Source organism: Alnus glutinosa, chromosome 10 (assembly GCF_958979055.1).
Source record: "Alnus glutinosa chromosome 10, dhAlnGlut1.1, whole genome shotgun sequence".
In the NCBI taxonomy this organism is placed as follows: Eukaryota; Viridiplantae; Streptophyta; class Magnoliopsida; order Fagales; family Betulaceae; genus Alnus; species Alnus glutinosa.
This window is the reverse complement of record NC_084895.1, coordinates 28135529-28154663: the sequence shown is the minus strand read 5'-3', so window position 1 is coordinate 28154663 and position 19135 is coordinate 28135529. Positions and strand designations below refer to the sequence as shown.

Sequence of the window (19135 nt, the reverse complement as noted above, 5' to 3'; positions counted from 1 at the left end):
AAAATTGAAATTTTAGTGACATCTTACACATTCATGGGAGTTTGGATTTCAAATTGTTTCCGTATTCAATCATTGATGCAAAAGGCACTTAAATGATCAATTTTTTTTTTCCTAGGTCAATAACATAATGGCATTCAGGGATGAAATTAGGGTTTCTCATCAGGACCAAAATAATGAATAAAAAGTGAAATCTAATTTTTCAAAATTAGAAAGGTAATAACAATCAATTATGAAATTATATGGATTACAAATGATCACTATTTAGGAGTGAAAAAGAAAAGAAAAGTTAATAGAGAATTGAGGCATCATGATCAATAATCATATCATATAAAAGCTGATAAAAAGTTGAATATCTTGTTCTTATTATAGGATCATGCTCAATTGCTCATTATACACAATGCAGACAAAGACATGAATGACATGATCTTGTGAAGAGAAATTAGCAAACCCAATTGATGGCTTAATCATGTTTATCTTGCCTTTGAGTTTTGTGATCATCATTATCACATATTCACATGGCACACATGCAAGTCTCTTGTGGTGGGCTCACAGTCCATCTTGCTCCCACTATAACAGTCAGCTAATAGTTGATTTTATTTTTGTTAAATTATTAATTAAATAATTTTTTATTAGCTTAAATTTTTGAGATAAATAATGTTTAAACATAATATTATAATTAAATTTACAGTTTATTCATATTTTTAATTAAAAAATATTTCATATATTATATAGTTTTAGATGAAGGGTTAAATATGTAATTAAATTAATTAACTTTTGTCCTCTTAAACTTTTGTAATAAATAATAATTTAACAAACTTTGTCTTTGTCCACCTAATTTTGTAAGAGCCCTTAATCTACTACTAGGAAAGTGATAGAGGGTGAACCCCATTCTAGAAGTTCAAGCCGACCGAGGTCAGGCCTACTGACAGCCTATTGGATGTGGTCACATCAGGCCAATTGAAGGTGTGAATAAATATGGATTGTCCTTTTTTTTTTTTTTTTTTCTTTTTTATAATAAATAAGACAAAAGAGTATCTTTTTACTGTCAAGTCAAATTAATTAATAATTGAACCGATAAGATATGAAAATATTTTTTGAAAAAAAAAAAAACAAAATTGACATGCTGAGTTTGAAACATGATTTTATCATTTATCTTTATTTTAATTAAATATTTTACAATTTTTTATCGACTAAAACTTTTGAGATGAAAAACAAATTCAACTTAAAAAAAACCAAAAGACTCAAAACTTTCTTTCTTTATTTTGTTTTATCTACTAAAAATAAAAACATTAATAAATCCTACAAAACACTCAAAATTATTTTAAAATTTTATTTTATCTTTTAAAAATAAAAACATTAACAAATACTAAAAAAAGCTTAAAATTATTTTTATATTTATATCATCTCATAATACATTCTAGAAAGCATTAACAAATAAAGTGAATAACATTTTCTTTCGTTAAACTATATTATTATGCTACATACACAAGTTTTATATATATATATATGCTAAAAGTCTTTTTTGTGCATGTTCCTCCTCCAATAATAATTGAGTTTGTGATTAATTAATATTAAATTATAATCGGATAATAATTTTAAAAATAGAAAAGAAAGAATACAAAATGTGTATATGCATATGACTTAATTGGTGGAGGCCAGCCATCACTAGTGATCCTGCTCCACTGGTGATGGCATTACTGTGTCTTGGAATTTTAGTCACCTTTCTTCTGCTCATGAGTCATGACAAAGACAAGGAGTGGCATTTTGTTATGGGGAAAATTTAATCACTGGAAGTAAAGTAGATACAGATGGGGATAATGAATGAATGAATGAATGCTCCCCATTCAATCTTTCAGTGCATCATCATCATCGTCATCATCGTCATCATCATCATCATATATATATATATATATATATATATATATATAACACTTTCTGCGTGGCCCCCGCCCACGCCATGCCTAATCTAGGCAGACTAGAGTGAGTAAAGAATGTAATATCAAGGGATCCGATCGACCTCCAACTCCAAGGACAAAAAGACATTTCGTCGTATGTTATTACTGTTCAGAATCTTGGCTCAAAAAGCATGGAGAAGACATGCATCAATAAATATATATTAACGGGCAGTGCCTTTAATCTCTGTAACATAGAACACGACACACTACATGCCAGAGAGAACGTTTACTTACAATGTCCTGATCCCCCCGGTTGGGGTGGTCGAAGTTAAAAGGGTGGTTCAGCCATCTCTAATAGTAGGTGGGTGGTTTGATGATGATTTGGCCATCTTAAATTCTTAATAACTAATTTAATAAATTGAATTAAAAAAAAAAAACTTTATTAAGATAAAGGATAAATGTACCGTTGATTTTTTAAGTTAGCTTAAATTACAAATTATTTTCTATGGTATAAAATGTTTATGGAGTGTTCTTGTGGTAAACTATAATTACGAATTACTCCCTGAACCCGTTTTTCGTCCACTAGGTTAACAGAATCATTTAGTTTACCACGTCATACCCAATAAAAAATCGATACGTGTCTATTACAATAAAAAATATGTAGCCCTTCACTATTTTCTATTTTTTTTAAAAAAAAAAAAAAGTTAATTTTAAATTTTTATTTATTTTAATTTTTAATATATTTATATTTTTTTATTGTAATAGACACGCGTCGATTTCCTATTTGGCCGACCACCTCTGGATTGGCTCGTGACGTAGCAAACTAACGAAATCTATTAAGTTGGTAGACGAAAAACGAATTCAGTAAATAATTCATAATTATAATGTACTATAAAGACTTTTTATGAACTTTTTGTATCACATAGATTTATTTGTAATTTAAGCCGATTCATAGACCAATAATATAATTATCCCTCAAGATAATTATCTTGTCGGATGTCGTACCCCCAATAAATTAAGCTTGTTTAATTGTTCTGCACCCTAAAATAAACACAAAAAAGGGGGATTAGGCAAAGAAATGCTTTCCCATGATTTGATTTGATTGAAACTCAGATTTATTGTGAAATCATGGTAGGGACTTGGGTGCACCAGGATACAAGCTAGTACGAATCCCACGTTAAAAAGCTTGTAGATATACTTTGCATAAATAATCATCAATAATGCATAAAAAAATCCTTGGCAAAGTCATATAGAGAGGGGCCCTTCTTAATTTTATTTCCATCCCTTTTCTAAGCACAGATTTGGATGGCATCAATGTAAGTTTTAGCAAGGACATTTTTTTAGTGTCGGTAGAAAAGGAATGCTATATCTACATTTTTATCTTATTTTTATTTTAATTAGCTGATATGACAGTACACATTAATCATCGAATTTTGTTTTTTTAACAAGAGTTAATGGACATTGCTATTTCAGCTCAGCGAGACACTGAAACGAGAGTGTAGTATGTAGCATTACTCATGCTATAAATCAAACATTTATCTTACCACTATCTTACTTTAGTGACGTGACAATGTTAAACGAGCTTTAGATCAGTCATTTCACTGACATATTAACAAAATGTGATAGTATTGAGATAAAAATGTCATTTCTAACGTTATTCACAAAATTTATAACGATTTTTTTTTTTTTTTTTTTTGGTATCCAAGTGATACAAGATGTCTATCCCCACAAAGTGCACACCTCCTTATCCCTAATGGATTAGACTTTAAAATTATTTGAAAAGAGAAATACCATATGCCTATGAATACCTATATCTTTTATAATAATTTAATTTTGAATGACCATACAAATAATTTGAAATTATATACAAGTATTATTGTATCATGAAAGGTCTTAGAGATCATTATGTTAACATGACCTAAGGATATGATTAGCATGATTTCTTCTATGAAAAATAATAAATTATATCAAAAATATTAACTAAATGGTTAAATTTACATTTTTTTTTATCAGGTTTACCGTTTAAAACAGCTAGCTATGTATCAAATCATACTCAATTTTGCCATATAAATACAAAATGCCTTTAAAATATAAACCCCAATAAAAAAAATTTCTCATATTTAATTTATATCATACCAACACAAAATTCATGCTAAAAATAAAACACTTTTCAAACATAATACAATTATGATGTGAATAATATATTCTTTTGGGATCATTCGATGAACCCTAACCAAAAACTACGTTTAATAACCTCTTTTCATGCTACCCATCATTACTGCTAAACATAATTACAATTATGATCTGAATAATTGATTTCAATTATTTTTTTTTTTTTTTTTTTGAGAATTTCTAAAAAGTTGTACCATAATCTCCATGTGCCATCAACCAAGGGCTGTTTCGTCCAAAATCATGTATTTAAACTGACCCAACTCCCCCATCTCCCATTCCCTCCCTCTCTCTCTCTCTCTCTCTCTCTCTCTACACACACAGTCAAAGGCTCAAAGCAAAGCTCTCACATTTGGGAGAGATGGGGTGGTTGTTGATGTTGTCTCTCACCATAATGCTGGCCGTTATCTCTGCTGTTAACTCCTGCACGCCGTCAGACCGGGCAGCACTGTTGGCCTTCAAGGCCGCGCTGACCGAACCTTACTTGGGCATCTTCAACACGTGGACGGGCACTGACTGTTGCTCCGGCTGGTACGGCGTGAGCTGCGACCCGACAAGTCGCCGAGTCGCGGACATTAACCTCCGGGGCGAGTCGGAGGACCCAATGTTCGAGAAAGCGGGTAGGAGCGGGTACATGACCGGGTCGATCTCGCCCGAGATCTGCAAGCTCGACCGGCTCACCCAACTCATCGTCGCCGACTGGAAGGGGATCTCCGGCGAGATACCCAAGTGCGTCACATCGCTGCCCTCGCTCCGAATCCTCGACTTGATCGGAAACCAGATTTCGGGCGAGATTCCGGAAAATATCGGGAATCTCAAGCGGCTCACGGTCATCAACCTCGCCGATAACGCTGTCTCCGGCGGTATTCCGTCGTCGATCGTGGGACTCTCCGGGTTGATGCACCTCGACCTCAGCAACAACCGGATCTGCGGCGAGATTCCGGCCGATTTCGGGAAACTCGGCATGCTGAGCCGGGCACTACTAAGCCGGAACCAGCTCACTGGATCTATTCCCGAGTCCATTTCCCAAATGTACCGGCTCGCAGACTTGGATTTGTCTAGGAACAAGATTTCGGGTGGAATACCGGAGCAACTCGGGAAAATGCCGGTTCTTTCTACTCTTAATTTGGATAGTAACTTGATTTCGGGTCAAATACCGGCGAGCCTGTTAAGTAACTCGGGTGTGGGCATATTGAATTTGAGCCGAAACAATGTCGAGGGTAATATACCGGATGTTTTCGGTTCCAACTCGTACTTCATGGCATTAGATTTGTCCTACAATAATCTAAAGGGTCCGATACCCGGCTCGTTATCGTCGGCGAAGTTTATCGGCCACTTGGACCTGAGCCACAACCATCTCTGTGGGGCCATTCCTTTGGGATCGCCGTTCGACCACCTCGAAGCGTCGTCGTTTAGTAACAATGATTGCTTGTGTGGAAACCCATTAAGGACTTGTTAATGGATCGGCCGATACAGAACTGAGTTAATGTTATCGGTCTCGGCTTGCCTAAAAATGCCGGGTTACTATTTATGTGTTTTGTAATTTGTGGTAAGTGTTTTTCTTTTGAATATTGAATTATAAAATATTATTTCTTAATCAGTCTTTTTCAAGATGCACTATTATTCTCTAAATATTATCTTAAAAAATATTAACAAACATACCCAAATTATAATTTTTAGTCCTTTTACTATATAATATAACTTGCTGAAATTCAAGAAAATAAAAAATATTTTTTTAAAATAAAAAATCGAGATGATAAGAAAAAGTGACAAAGATAAGGCAGGAGAATGCACGTGCAAAAGCAGCATGACCTCGTGAGAAAGATTCGGAGTTAGTGAGCTTGGATCTCTCTCTCGTACTAGATAGAATATAATTGCATGGGGGCTAACCCTTTTTCCTAAATTATTTATTAACCCTTTTCAGAACATCTTTCGATCAAGTGCATGAGGAATGAGGATAGTGTTGAACCTTTCTTGCTCAAGGGTGTTTCAATCATCCCAAGAATATCAAGGCTAAAAGGGCTTTGGCCTTTCTTATTTTTCTATTGTAGAGACTCCTTTCTAGCTTAACGGGAGGAGTTAAGGAAATGTTTGAATTCGAGTCGATGCATCCATTATTTGAACAATGCAACAATGAGAGTAATGCTAGTTTTTACATTTATTCTATATTGGTTAATGTGATGTGTTTTATATGCCTAGCATGAAAAGTAATTTAAAATACGTTACGTCAATACGTGTGAAATATTGAGTAATATGACTCTTTACACCTATTTATTACACTTATTTTATATCAGTTGATGTGATATGTTTTAGGTGTCTCACATAAAAATTCATTTAAAATACGTTACGTCAATCTTTGTGAAATGGGTAGGAAGAAGAATAGCATTACTTGTAGATATTTGCAAGTTGGTTTATGGGATTGGAACATATGAAAGTTTACGGGAGATTCATATATTTTAAACCCAAAAAGGTTGATTTTACCTTTTCAAATGTCTTTATTAGTTTTTAGAATAAAAATTTGGAGAGTTCTTTGAATTCGAGCCTTCGAGCGCATTGGCCTCGTTATTTCAAAGGCCAAGTTTGTGTTTTAAAATAACCATGAATAGTGACATGTTTGAAAATGCATTGAAAAAAAATTGACTATTTGATAATGTAGATTTTTAAATTTTAACGTTTTCAAACTGTAGCCGCAAGCTAGGAAATTTATTTTTAAAAACGCACAATTTCAAAAGCTCAACCTCGGTTTTACCTTTCATTCAATTACATTTTTATTAACTTTGTTTGAAAATCACTAAACCAAACAAACACTTTATCTAATCTTATTGAAAAAATAAAAATATCAGATGATTCTTGTTCCATATCATTAAAAGAAAAGAGAATGCTCAAGTACTTTAGAACTAACGCAATCCCTTTTGAATGGATAAGGAACCTCCCAATTTCAAGTAAAATAGAAAATAGTTATTTTATACTCTAAATTATATTTTAGAAATCTAAATACCTAGTAGTATATATATTGACAAAAAAAAAAAAAAATCTAAACTATGAAATAATGTCTCTATTTTACTAAATAAAACAATAATGGAATTACATACCCCGGTATCTTAACAAAAAAAGAATGGGGTTGATGAAAATTGGGAATTGTATGCATTATGCAACATTAATGCACGCTACATTCGTCAAATGAATTTAGACTATAAATGTGTGCACATTTATTTCCTAGCATTTATGCGTTGGTAATTGCAGGACAGTAAGCCTCTCAACTCTCTCTTTTCTTGCAGACATCAGTGTTCTTATCGGTGCCGGGGAGGGAGGCCAGCCTCCTTCCCCCTGGCTTTGTTTTGTCCCTTAGTCCTCTTGGACTAAGGTTTTGGTTCCTCCTGAGTCTTCTCAGTGAGGCTAGCTTTCTCCCAGCCATTAAGGCTGTGGAGCTGTTGTTCCCCTAGCCTCTCAAGGCTATGGTGGTTTGTTTGTGTTTTTTCTTTTCTCCTTCTCTTCTTCTTAGCAGGAAGGCTCAAATGTCGGTGTTCTAGCTTGGGATTGTGGCGGGTTTCGTGTCTTTTACGGAGGTTTTGGCCGGATTTGTTCAAAATTGGGTCGTCATTTTTTGGTGCCAGATCTACACTCCTCCGGTGTTAATTTCATGACACGCGCCCCCCTGCGGTGTTCACCGTCGTCGTCCGCTCCAGCGGCCGGAAGCTCAGGGCACGGTGGGTCTCGATTCCCGGCGCGTGGACGGCACGCGACTAAAGGCCTGTCGCTCTTCGGCGCGCGTGTTGGTCACGTTCCATCTTTTCTGGCCGTGCACGGCGTTGGTTGGGGTCACCGGTGGTCGTTCCTCTGCTGGGTGATACCGGGGACGGCGTGTGTCCTCCACGCGCCGCCGTCTCCGGCGGATTCTGCTATTGTCTTCTGCCGGAAGCTGCTTTGGGTGTTTCTGTTTTCTGTGTATATTCCCTTGTGTCTACTGTAAATCACAATTTGTCTATTTGTAATGCACAAATGTTCATGAGCTTATTTGGTGTCTGGTTAGACTAGGCCAATCCTCTTTTGTTGATTGTACGGGTTTTAATTGTAAAGAGGTATTTTATTTAGAGTCCTTGTAATATTTGTGGATTGTAATTAGGCATCTGCTTCAAGTCAGATTTGGTTCTGACTTAAGGTTTAGGGGGGTCTTGTACCTCTATCTTTGTACTTGCCTTTGAGGCGATTCAGCAATATATGATAGCAAATGCTATCTTGTTCAAAAAAATTGCAGGACAGTAAAGCAGAGGTCAAACTCCCGTACAGCGATGCATGTTGCTGACGACCCCCACTCACAGAAATAAATGTCGGCACATGCTGCGCTTCTTCCTATAAAGAAAGAAAACATATTTTGATATTGCCCCCTACACTTCACCGACATTCATATTTAACCCAGCAAATTTTGCGGCTACACCCCCCAAGGGCTAGGCCCTATAATAAGGGATCGGATCCTCTCAACTAAAAATGGAAGCTGAGGGACATACAACTTAAACAAGCATCACATGCTGATCTTGTCAATGCTCCTCCATAAATACAGCAAATGGAGAATGTCTTGCCAATCCATGTGTTCATGCATATGCATTACCTCTATCGGATGTTGCTACTTACTACAATTTTTACTACATGAATTCAATGACCTATTTTATAGTTAAGATTAGATCTCCCAGATGTAATAGTGTATTTATTTTCACGCAATTTAAACACTATGTACATTCTTAAATGCAACAAAACAAAATTTGACACCCTTGCCATTGTACATATATATAGATTTTGGCACCACCATGGCCCTTAGGATAATCATGAATATTGAATCTACACAAGCTAGATGAATAATGTTATACACTACAATTTTATCTCACTTTGCTAGTGTAGTACTATCAATCAACTCTTAGATTTTTTTTTATTTTTTTAACACGAACTGATTCGAGAGATGATTTGTAGTGTCACATCAGCCAAATGTAATAAAGTTTGGTGTATAACATTTCTCTTTGCATATCCCTTGGAATGCGGGAATGCTAGTTTCACACTTATCTCCACTTTCTTCTCCCATTTTCATCAATGACTTGATAATCTCTTTGTGATCAAGGAGTGGCAAGCAAGGGAGCTGTGATTGATAGTGCTACTTTCCCATTATACTACCATCTGTCTCTTCGTTTTATAAAGATTGTTTGAATCAATATTCTATTTCTCCAATAAACTTTGCTGTACTTTTCTTTAGCAGAAAAAAGTGATTGTGAATATGTCGACAGAAATATTGAAACATTTGAATTGATGAGTCAAAGCATACATGAACAAAGAGCGAACAATGATGGAATTAAAATGGCTCATAGAGCTCAGAGTTTCAAAATCCAGTCACCAATATATAAACCGGGTGCCAGATTAAAAATAAGGTTAATAGATGCGTGATAATGCAGCAAAAGAAGAGAAATTATGAAAGTGTCTCAAGTCACAACAACTATGGAGCTTCAAAGTGATTGCAGTAAGCTAAAACTATTCAAATTCAATTGCAAACCTAATCTGATTTAGGGGCAAGCAGATACAGAAATTTCAAGAGAATGGTCCCTTGTGGAGATTGATGGGACACAATCAAAGATAGCACAATATAATCTACAAGCACGAAAAATGACAAATATGCATGGCTATTGATGATCTGCAATCCACAACAGGGAGCACTGGCTACAATTTGAATTTTGGTCTCTAGCGTCCATATTAATCAATCACATAAATAATTCAAACTAGCTGAGAAAGGTTAACTTGGAAGTCACAACAAAATTTTCAACCCCCGCCTGCTTAATAATTCCAAGAAGTCATTTCTTTTTCAATGTATGAACAAGGAGCCTTATGATATTGCAATAGAAATTTCCATAATCAAAAGCTTTGACCACTAAAGAATTCCCACAAAAATGCTAGAATTTTTTTCTTTGAAGACTGTACAACACTCAAGTGTTTTACAACTCAAACATTGTACGGGCAAGTGTAACTACCCAACAACATAGTCAAGAAACTTCTACAATTATTTGTTTTTTGAATACTGGATATCTAATATATTTCTTTCTTGATAAGCAAATATTTATAGAAGAATAGACAAAGAAATCTGGTACATGGGTGGAGAATACATAGAATTTAAAATCATAAGAATCTGTAATAGAATGTGAATCATGAAGTATGTATTTCACGGTTAATACGAGCGGTAAAATTATGGGGGATATGCTTGAAGGATTATCTTGGTGGCCCGTTGGTGTGTATGGTCCACCTTTTTGGTAGTATTTCCTCTTTTTGTTCGCTTAGGATCACAAAGTTGCAAAAATGGAAGTAAGATATCAAATTGAACTCAACTCAAACAATTATAACTTTTGAGTTCGAAAGTACTATGACATTTCAGATTCAAATCCAATATTCCAAAATCCTTCAGGAGTCAAGGGAGGGACATACCTATACCGATGCCTAGAAACACCATCATGATGTTCACAGCGGAAATTCCGCTGATTACCGTTGGTATCCCTTACCCCATCATTGGGTAGTACAGCATCGTAGAACTTCTTACACTGTCTGCATTCAACTCCTTTTAATTTTTCCCGATCAGCTTTCTTTCTTACTGGTTCAATATACTTGAAACCTTTTTCGCTGGCCATTGTAACTGGCATCTGCTGCTTTTGCGGGCTGCTATTACCATCCATATCCTCTGTTTCATCATCCAAGCTGTCAAAATCCATGTCTTTCTGAATAGGTACTGGAGGGTCACGAACTGGTTCCTTCAAGTCTTTGTTTAAGTTTCCTCTGATGTTCTCAAGGGGAGTGTCGAGAAAATCATCATGGGGGTCAGGCCCACCCTGGCATTGACGGGACCTGGTCTCTCTCCAACAAGATGCAGGCCGCTTTGAACCAGCTAATGGGGCAGCTTTTACATCCGAGTGAGATTTTGATGCAATGGGGAAATTGGTAGTAGGAGAACCAAAGCTTGAAGCTTGAATTAATTTGGCTCCTTTCTGTTCCTCCGAGCTTCCACTGTCATGCTTCACTTTTTTTGTGTCACAAAGAGCTGCAGATGTGTCTGAAATTTTGTTTACAAGATCTACAATACCAGGCAATAGACAATTGTTTAGAGACAATGATAACAGTCAATGCAATAAGGCCATTTGAGTCTAAGTTACACCAACTATAATCATGAATTAAAAAAACCAACATTTTCAAAGGACATTGGATCTCATGTGACTATTAAGACCAGCAGAGTAGCATGAAACCTCATATTTATGCAGCTCTTTATAATTGTGATAAAACTAAAAAGAAGACATTAAACAATTAAATCAATTTAGTCTTACCCAGCGAAGTTATTGAATTCTGATTACACATGAATGAATCACTTTGAGGGAGCATATTATCCTCAGTAAGACCACACTTTGAGAGGAGGTAGTTGTGTTGAGATATCAATTTTTTGTGGGCATCTTTAAGATTCCTTCTTTTCTTCTTCTCAGCCAATAACTCAGAGGCCTTCGTGTCATTCTGTTGAAGCAACTTTTCATATGAATCACTTCCTTCTTTTCTCCTTCCTCCGAGATTTACCTGTAAATCATTTATTTTCCCTTCTAAACCATTTACTTTGGCCAGAAGCAGCTTATTCTCTTTCTCACACTCCTCCAACTGCTGTTTGTTCTTTGACATTTCAATGTTATTCAAATCAATCTGTTGAAGTAAATGGTTTTGTAATTTTCTTCCCTCCTCAACCTCACAAGTCTTTTTCGCAAGCTCCTTTTGAAGTCCACTGGCACTATCTTCCATACGTTCTAATTTGTCCATGAGTAACTTTTTCTCCTTTTCATTATCATTCAATTGCTTCTCATTAGCTACAATTTCCAAGGCAAGTGACTCAATCTTTTTGAATAAATTTTCTTGCAACTCCTTTCCCTCTGCTACTTTTTCAGTCTTGCTTCTAAGCTCCTCTTGGAGCTCATCAACTTTTTTCTCAAGGCTATTCACTTTGGCAAGAAGCTCATTTGTCTTGTCTTCATACTCATTCAGTTGTTTTCCCCATTTTACAATGGCAGTATCTTTTGATTGAACCATTTGGATTAATCTATTCTGCAATTCCATTCCCTCATCAACTTCCTCGGACTTATTCTTAAGCTTCCGTTCTAGCCCACCAATCTTGAGGTCTTGACTTCTTATCTTGTCAAGTAACTGGTTTATCTTCTCTTCCTGCTCCTTTGATGGCTTTTCCATCTCAAGCTTGAGAGCCTTGTTCTCTTCAAGGCATTGTTGCCTTTCAAGTTGAATTCTTTCAATTTGGAGTCTCAAATCCTTTTCCTTCTCTTTGTATGCCTCTTCCGCGGTTTTCCTGGCCTCAGAATATATTTTCTTCAGGCTTTTAGATTTTGATTGGAAATTAGGGAAGAGCTGGCTGCAGAAAATATATTCTATCTGAGAAATCCTGTCTTTTGCTTCCTGAATTGTGGCAACCAGAATCGTACTGAGGCCAGAGACATACTTTGCATCATCACCGTCAATGGGATTCCCTAGTTTGGGAGAGTTTTGAAGGTGCCCTTCCATCTCTGAAATGGGGGGGGGATGGCAGCACCAAAGTGAGATTGCTTGGATTTCATTAGCATTGGACTTCAATAAAACAATGGGCAATATATAGTGTTGAAACAAATTATTTCTACGCCTGGTATTAGCATCCAAAAAAAGAAAAACTGGTTCTTCAAGAGAGTTCCACTATGAGACTATCGTACTGCCAATATTGGGTTGTTTTCTATTTTCCCCAATGCTACAAAATTATACCAAGTGATGATGTATACATGGGGGAAAAAAAACTTGTTATATAATCATTTATTCTCAGAAGATAGTTATTAACCCATTGTTGTCCCCATTCCTTCAATTAGAAATTGATTCCAACCAAACATTTCAATAAACACATAAGCCTGAGCCTGAGCTACACTTCCAGACCCATCTTATTGGCTCAACTATCATCCTTGATCAGGCAGGTCTATGCAGACGAGATCAACTATCATATCCCGAAATATCGAGCAAGAATACAAGAAATATTGAGCAAGTTAAATCTTGGCTGTTGGGATTGCAATAGATCTGTAAAAAAAATCAGAAAACCTAACCTTGGTTCCGTCGCCGGTGGAGACCGCAATCAGAGAAATGCGGCTGGCTGATTTGGGGGGAAAGCCAATGGAGACGAGGCCAGTAAAGAAGAACGGCCGGCCACAGAGAGAGAGAATGACGGTGGTCGGCGCTCCTGGTCTGCAGTGGGAGTCGAACTGCGGTGGTCGGCGCTCCGATGGGTGGCGGTCGGTGGGGGTGGGGGAGGGGGATGGAGGAGATGGAGGGAAAATTTTTTGGGAATTTTGAAATTTGGTAGAGATGGTATGTGTTTGGGGGAAGAAAACGTTTTGCAAAGTCGTGTTTAAAACGCTGGCCATAAAAAAACTTAGATTTTTTTTTTTCTTTAATAGAGAAAGAAAAAAAAAAACTTGCCACGTGGGACAAGAGTCACAAGAGCAGGACCCTTGTCTCAAGTATTCAGACCCATATGTATGTATGAATCTCACTCGTTTGTCTTGTTGTGTACATATTGTGTAAACTTTTGTTGTGTATGTATTAGTCCTCATTTAAAAAACACAATTTTTCCTCAAATTTCAAAATCTCCAAATCTCTCCCTCCATCTCTACCTTCCCCCACCCCCATCGACCACCACCCACCGGTACCGACGAGCACCGCTAACCATCAATTAAACGCTAGATTTCAAATACCAACTAATTGTGATGTTCTGGCCTTTTGTCATTGTTGTTGCTCGGCTGCCTAATTCATTCGCACATACTTTGAAACTCTGACCTCGTGATAGAAACCATGAAATCCACCGTGCCATCCACGGAATCTATCGGCAGAATATACCACCATCAATCGATTTGTTGACATTGTAGAAGAAAACCCCATGGATTTAGGGCTCTGATACCTTTTATAACAAGTGTTTTATTTGTTTAGGTATTTTTAGGGTCTGAATTACATAATTGTAGATGAAATTGGAATAGAAATGTTAGTATAATGAATTGTATAGATCTAAGAAGAATGAAGAATACAATGGAATGAGAGAGTTAAAGGTTTACTGAGAATTAAGGAAATAATATCGAAAATAGGCATTCGAGGCGCCTCCATGAGTGATTCGAGGTCAGGTACTCCCCCTCCATTGCAATCTAAGACTGCATACAACTTCAATGCCTAACACCTTTTACAAGTCTTCTTTATATAGGCCACTAACCGACCCATAAACCTATGGATCATACCAACTATAATATGGTAGCAAATTGAAAAAAAAAAAAAAAAAAAAAAAAAAAAAAAAAAAAAAAACTATAATATGGTAGACCCATTACAACTTAAAGACCCATTAACTATTATTCCTGTCACAGCCGACCATCAGTTAATTGCCGGATTTCAAAACCAAGGGTGGTAGTGGTGTTGTGTTTTGGGTTTATGGCTCTGTGCAACGCGCTTGAATTGCCACAATACACGGTGGTTCACTCCGAATCCGACTTCAAGATCAGACTCTACAGAGACTCCACGCGGATGTCTACTCCTGTCAAAGACCTCTATTTCGACTGAATAATGATTTCCTTACAATTTCCACCAATTCCCTCTCACATTGTGTAGATCCCACATGTGGAATCCACATGCATGGAACCCACACAATGTGAGAGGGGTTGTGTGAGAATCACTCTCTCTTTCGACAAGGCCACCAAGCTTGGTTTCCGGAGGGAGATATGATTCTCTACCACCTAATCAAGAAACTTCTACAATTATTTGTTTTTTGAATACCGGATATCTAATATATTTCTTTCTTGATAAGCAAATATTTATAGAAGAATAGACAAAAAAATCTGGTACATGGGTGGAGACTACATAGAATTTAAAATCATAAGAATCTGTGATAGAATGTGAATCATGAAGTATGAATTTCAGGGTTTATACGAGCGGTAAAATTATGGGGGGATATGCTTGAAGGATTATCTTGGTGGCCTGTTGGTGTGTATGGTCTACCTTTTTGGTAGTATTTCCTTTTTTCGTTCGCTTAGGATCACAAAGTTGCAAAAATGGAAGTAAGATATCAAATTGAACTCAACTCAAACAATCATTATTTTCCTCAATACTAAGTTTAAACTTAAGGATCTTGGCACCTTGAAATTTCTTCTAGGGTTGGAAATTGTCCGTACTTCTAAGGTTATTTCTCTTTCACAGAGAAAATACAGTTTAGAGATCCTAGAAGATAATGGTTTACTTCTTGCCAAGCCTTCCAAGTTTCCTATGGAGACTAACCTGAAATTGTCTCGTTCTAGTGGTGTTTTGTTAGCTGATTGTACCAGTTATAGAAGACTTGTTGGAAGACTTCTTTATCTCACAATCACTAGACTGGACATTTCTTATTCAGTTCAATTGTTGGTCAATTCATGGACAGTTCCTGGCAGCTTCATATGGAAGCAGCTGCTCGGGTTTTTCGATATCTCAAGTCCTCTCCTGGACAAAGTTTATTCTATTTAACTTCATCTATTCCTCATATTAAGGCGTTTTGTGATTCAGATTGGGCTGGATGCCCGGATACTAGAAGATTGGTGACTGGTTTCTGTATTTTTTTGGGTGATTCCATGATTTATTGGAATCCAAGAAGCAACACATAGTGTCTCAGTCTTCTGCAAAGGCTAAATATCGTTCTATGGCAGCTGTTGCATGTGAAATCACTTAGTTGTTGAGTTTATTGCCTGATCTTTAGGCTTCTCATCCACAACCTGCCTCTCTTCTGTGATAGCAAGGCTGCTATCCATATTGCTGAGAATCCAGTTTACCACAAAAGAACCAAGCACATAAAAATAGATTGTCATTTAGTCCGGGACAAAATTCAAGAGAAGATTATTCGTACTCTTCATGTGACATCTCATCACTAGCTTGCTAATATGTTTACTAAGGCTCTCGGGTCTAATCTTTTTGAACACTTGTTGTCTAAGATGAATGTCATTAACATTTTGTCTTCATCTTGAGGGGGAGTTTTAGTGATACATGTAAACAGTCTGGTATGTTAGTTAAATATCAGCCGTTAGTTTGTTAGCTTATTAGTTAAGTTAGCTTAGCAGTTAAGCTTAGTCGGTGATATTTCATTGTATATATACTTAGCTTGTAATACATTTTCATTATTCAGTACATTCAATATACAAAGAGATCATTTTTCTCTCCAGATTACTCTTCTTAATTTACTCTCTGTTCTTTCTCTGTTCTTGATCTCTTCCTTTGTTCATCTTCATTCTGTTCATAATCTGATAAAATTCAATATTCCAAAATCCTTCAGGGGTCAAGGGAGGGACATGCCTATACTGACGCCCAGAAACACCATCATGATGTTCACAGCGGAAATTCCGCTGATTACCGTTAGTATCCCTTCCCACATCATTGAGTAGTACAGCATCGTAGAACTTCTTACGCTGTTTGCATTCAACTCCTTTTAATTTTTCCCGATCAACTTTCTTTCTTACTGGTTCAATATACTTGAAACCTTTTTCGCTGGCCATTGTAACTGGCATCTGCTGCTTTTGCGGGCTGCTATTACCATCCATATCCTCTGTTTCATCATCTAAGCTGTCAAAATCCATGTTTTTCTGAATAGGTACTGGAGGGTCACGAACTGGTTCCTTCAAGTCTTTGTTTAAGTTTCCTCTGATGTTCTCAAGGGGAGTGTCGAGAAAATCATCACGGGGGTCAGGCCCACCCTGGCATTGACGGGACCTGGTCTCTCTCCAACAAGATGCAGGCCGCTTTGAACCAGCTAATGGGGCAGCTTTTACATCCAAGTGAGATTTTGATGCAATGGGGAAATTGGAAGTAGGAGAACCAAAGCTTGAGGCTTGAATTAATTTGGCTCCTTTCTGTTCCTCCGAGCTTCCACTGTCATGCTTCACTTTTTTTGTGTCACAAAGAGCTGCAGATGTGTCTGAAATTTTGTTTACAAGATCTACAATACCAGGCAATAGACAATTGTTTAGAGACAAAGATAAAAGTCAATGCAATAAGGCCATTTGAGTCTAAGTTACACCAACTATAATCATGAAAACATTTTCAAAGGACATTGGATCTCATGTGACTATTAAGACTAGCAGAGTAGCATGAAACTTCAGTAATCGTATTTATGCAGCTCTTTATAATTGTGATAAAACTAAAAAGAAGACATTAAACAATTAAATCAATTTAGTCTTACCCGGCAAAGTTATCAAATTCTGATTACAAATGATTGAATCACTTTGAGGGAGCATATTATCCGTAGTAAGAACATACTTTGAGAGGAGGAAGTTGTGTTGAGATATCAATTTTTTGTGGGCATCTTCAAGAGTCCTTCTTTTCTTCTTCTCAGCCAATAACTCAGAGGCCTTCGTGTCATTCTGTTGAAGCAACTTTTCATATGAATCACTTCCTTCTTTTCTCCTTCCTCCGAGATTTACCTGTAAATCATTTATTTTCTCTTGTAAACCAATTACTTTGGCCAGAAGCAGCTTATTCTCTTTCTCACACTCCTCCAACTGCTGTTTGTTCTTTGACATTTCAATGTTATTCAAATCAATCTGTTGAAGTAAATGGTTTTGTAATTTTCTTCCCTCCTCAACCTCACAAGTCTTTTTCTCAAGCTCCTTTTGAAGTCCACTGGCACTATCTTCCATACGTTCTAATTTGTACATGAGTAACTTTTTCTCCTTTTCATTATCATTCAATTGCTTCTCATTAGCTACAATTTCCGAGGCAAGTGACTCAATCTTTTTGAGTAAGTTCTCTTGCAACTCCTTTCCCTCTGCTACTTTTTCAGTCTTGCTTCTAAGCTCCTCTTGGAGCACATCAACTTTTTTCTCAAGGCTATTCACTTTGGCAAGAAGCTCATTTGTCTTGTCTTCATACTCATTCAGTTGTTTTCCCCATTTTACAATGGCAGTATCTTTTGAATAAGCCATTTGGATAAATCTATTCTGCAATTCCATTCCCTCGTCAACTTCCTCAAACTTATTCTTAAGCATCCGTTCTAGCCCACAAATCTTGAGGTGTTGACTTGTTATCTTGTCAAGTAACTGGTTGATCTTCTCTTCCTGCTCCTTTGATGGCTTTTCCATCTCAAGCTTGAGAGACTGGTTCTCTTCAAGGCGTTGTTGCCTTTCAAGTTGAATTCTTTCAATTTGGAGTCTCGGATCCTTTTCCTTCTCTTTGTATGCCTCTTCTGCAGTTTTCCTGGCCTCATCAACTTCCTCAGACTTATTCTTAAGCTTCCGTTCTAGCTCACCAATCTTGAGGTGTTGACTTCTTATCTTGTCAAGTAACTGGTTTGTCTTCTCTTCCTGCTCCTTTGATGGCTTTTCCATCTCAAGCTTGAGAGACTGGTTCTCTTCAAGGCGTTGTTGCCTTTCAAGTTGAATTCTTTCAATTTGGAGTCTCAGATCCTTTTCCTTCTCTTTGTATGCCTCTTCTGCAGTTTTCCTGGCCTCCGAATATATTTTCTGCAGGCTTTTAGATTTTGATTGGAAATTAGGGAAGAGCTGGCTGCAGAAAATAGATTCTATCTGAGAAATCCTGTCTTTAGCTTCCTGAATTGTGGCAACCGGAATCATACTGAGGCCAGATAAATACTTTGCATCATCACCGTCAATGGGATTCCCTAGTTTGGGAGAATTTTGAGGGTGCCCTTCCATCTCTGAAATGGGGGGGATGGCAGCACCAAGGTGAGATTGCTTGGATATCATCAGCATTGGACTTCAATAAAACAATGGGCAATATATAGTGTTGAAACAAATTATTTCTACGACTGGTATTAGCACCCAAAAAAGAAAACCGGTTCTTCAAGAGAGTTCTACTATGAGACTATCGTACTGCCAATATTGGCAATGAGGCAAAAAAAAAAAAGCATTAGTTTTCTATTGGGTTGTTTTCTATTTTCCCCAATGCTCCAAAATTCTACCAAGTGACGATGTATACATGGGGGGAAAAAAACTTCTTATATAATCATTTATTGTCGGAAGATACTTATTAACCCATTG

At 36.8% G+C, this 19135-nt stretch overlaps 3 protein-coding genes across 4 annotated transcripts; 1 reads left to right on the top strand and 2 right to left on the bottom strand.

Annotated features, from left to right (window-relative positions):
• The first annotated feature begins 4350 nt into the window (after window positions 1-4350).
• On the top strand, window positions 4351-5661 carry LOC133880565 (DNA damage-repair/toleration protein DRT100). Its single transcript, XM_062319519.1, has one exon. The coding sequence runs from the start codon at window positions 4426-4428 to the stop codon at window positions 5521-5523; it is 1098 nt and encodes a 365-aa protein (XP_062175503.1). The 5' UTR covers window positions 4351-4425; the 3' UTR covers window positions 5524-5661.
• Window positions 5662-10184: 4523 nt separating this feature from the next.
• Window positions 10185-13366, bottom strand: LOC133880343 (protein gamma response 1-like). Of its 2 annotated transcripts, XM_062319299.1 has the most exons (3): window positions 13190-13366; window positions 11405-12631; window positions 10185-11157 (listed from the first exon to the last, which is right to left on the bottom strand). In XM_062319299.1, the coding sequence occupies exons 2-3, from the start codon at window positions 12627-12629 to the stop codon at window positions 10454-10456; spliced, it is 1929 nt and encodes a 642-aa protein (XP_062175283.1). In that variant the 5' UTR covers window positions 12630-12631; window positions 13190-13366; the 3' UTR covers window positions 10185-10453. The 2 variants fall into 2 exon arrangements, with proteins under 2 accessions (XP_062175283.1, XP_062175284.1); XM_062319300.1 differs by lacking the exon at window positions 13190-13366 and having other exon boundaries at window positions 11405-12799.
• Window positions 13367-16227: 2861 nt separating this feature from the next.
• On the bottom strand, window positions 16228-18917 carry LOC133880478 (protein gamma response 1-like). The gene is made up of 2 exons (XM_062319425.1): window positions 17320-18917; window positions 16228-17076 (listed from the first exon to the last, which is right to left on the bottom strand). The coding sequence occupies exons 1-2, from the start codon at window positions 18845-18847 to the stop codon at window positions 16322-16324; spliced, it is 2283 nt and encodes a 760-aa protein (XP_062175409.1). The 5' UTR covers window positions 18848-18917; the 3' UTR covers window positions 16228-16321.
• Between the last annotated feature and the right edge of the window lie 218 nt (window positions 18918-19135).

Coding starts and splice junctions, on each gene's coding strand:
- LOC133880565 (XM_062319519.1), top strand. CDS start 4,426: ATGGGGTGGTTGTTGATGTTGTCTCTCACCATAATGCTGGCCGTTATC.
- LOC133880343 (XM_062319299.1), bottom strand. CDS start 12,629: ATGGAAGGGCACCTTCAAAACTCTCCCAAACTAGGGAATCCCATTGAC. Junction 11,158..11,404: donor GAATTCAATAACTTCGCTGG/GTAAGACTAAAT, acceptor CTGGTATTGTAG/ATCTTGTAAACAAAATTTCA.
- LOC133880478 (XM_062319425.1), bottom strand. CDS start 18,847: ATGCTGATGATATCCAAGCAATCTCACCTTGGTGCTGCCATCCCCCCC. Junction 17,077..17,319: donor GAATTTGATAACTTTGCCGG/GTAAGACTAAAT, acceptor CTGGTATTGTAG/ATCTTGTAAACAAAATTTCA.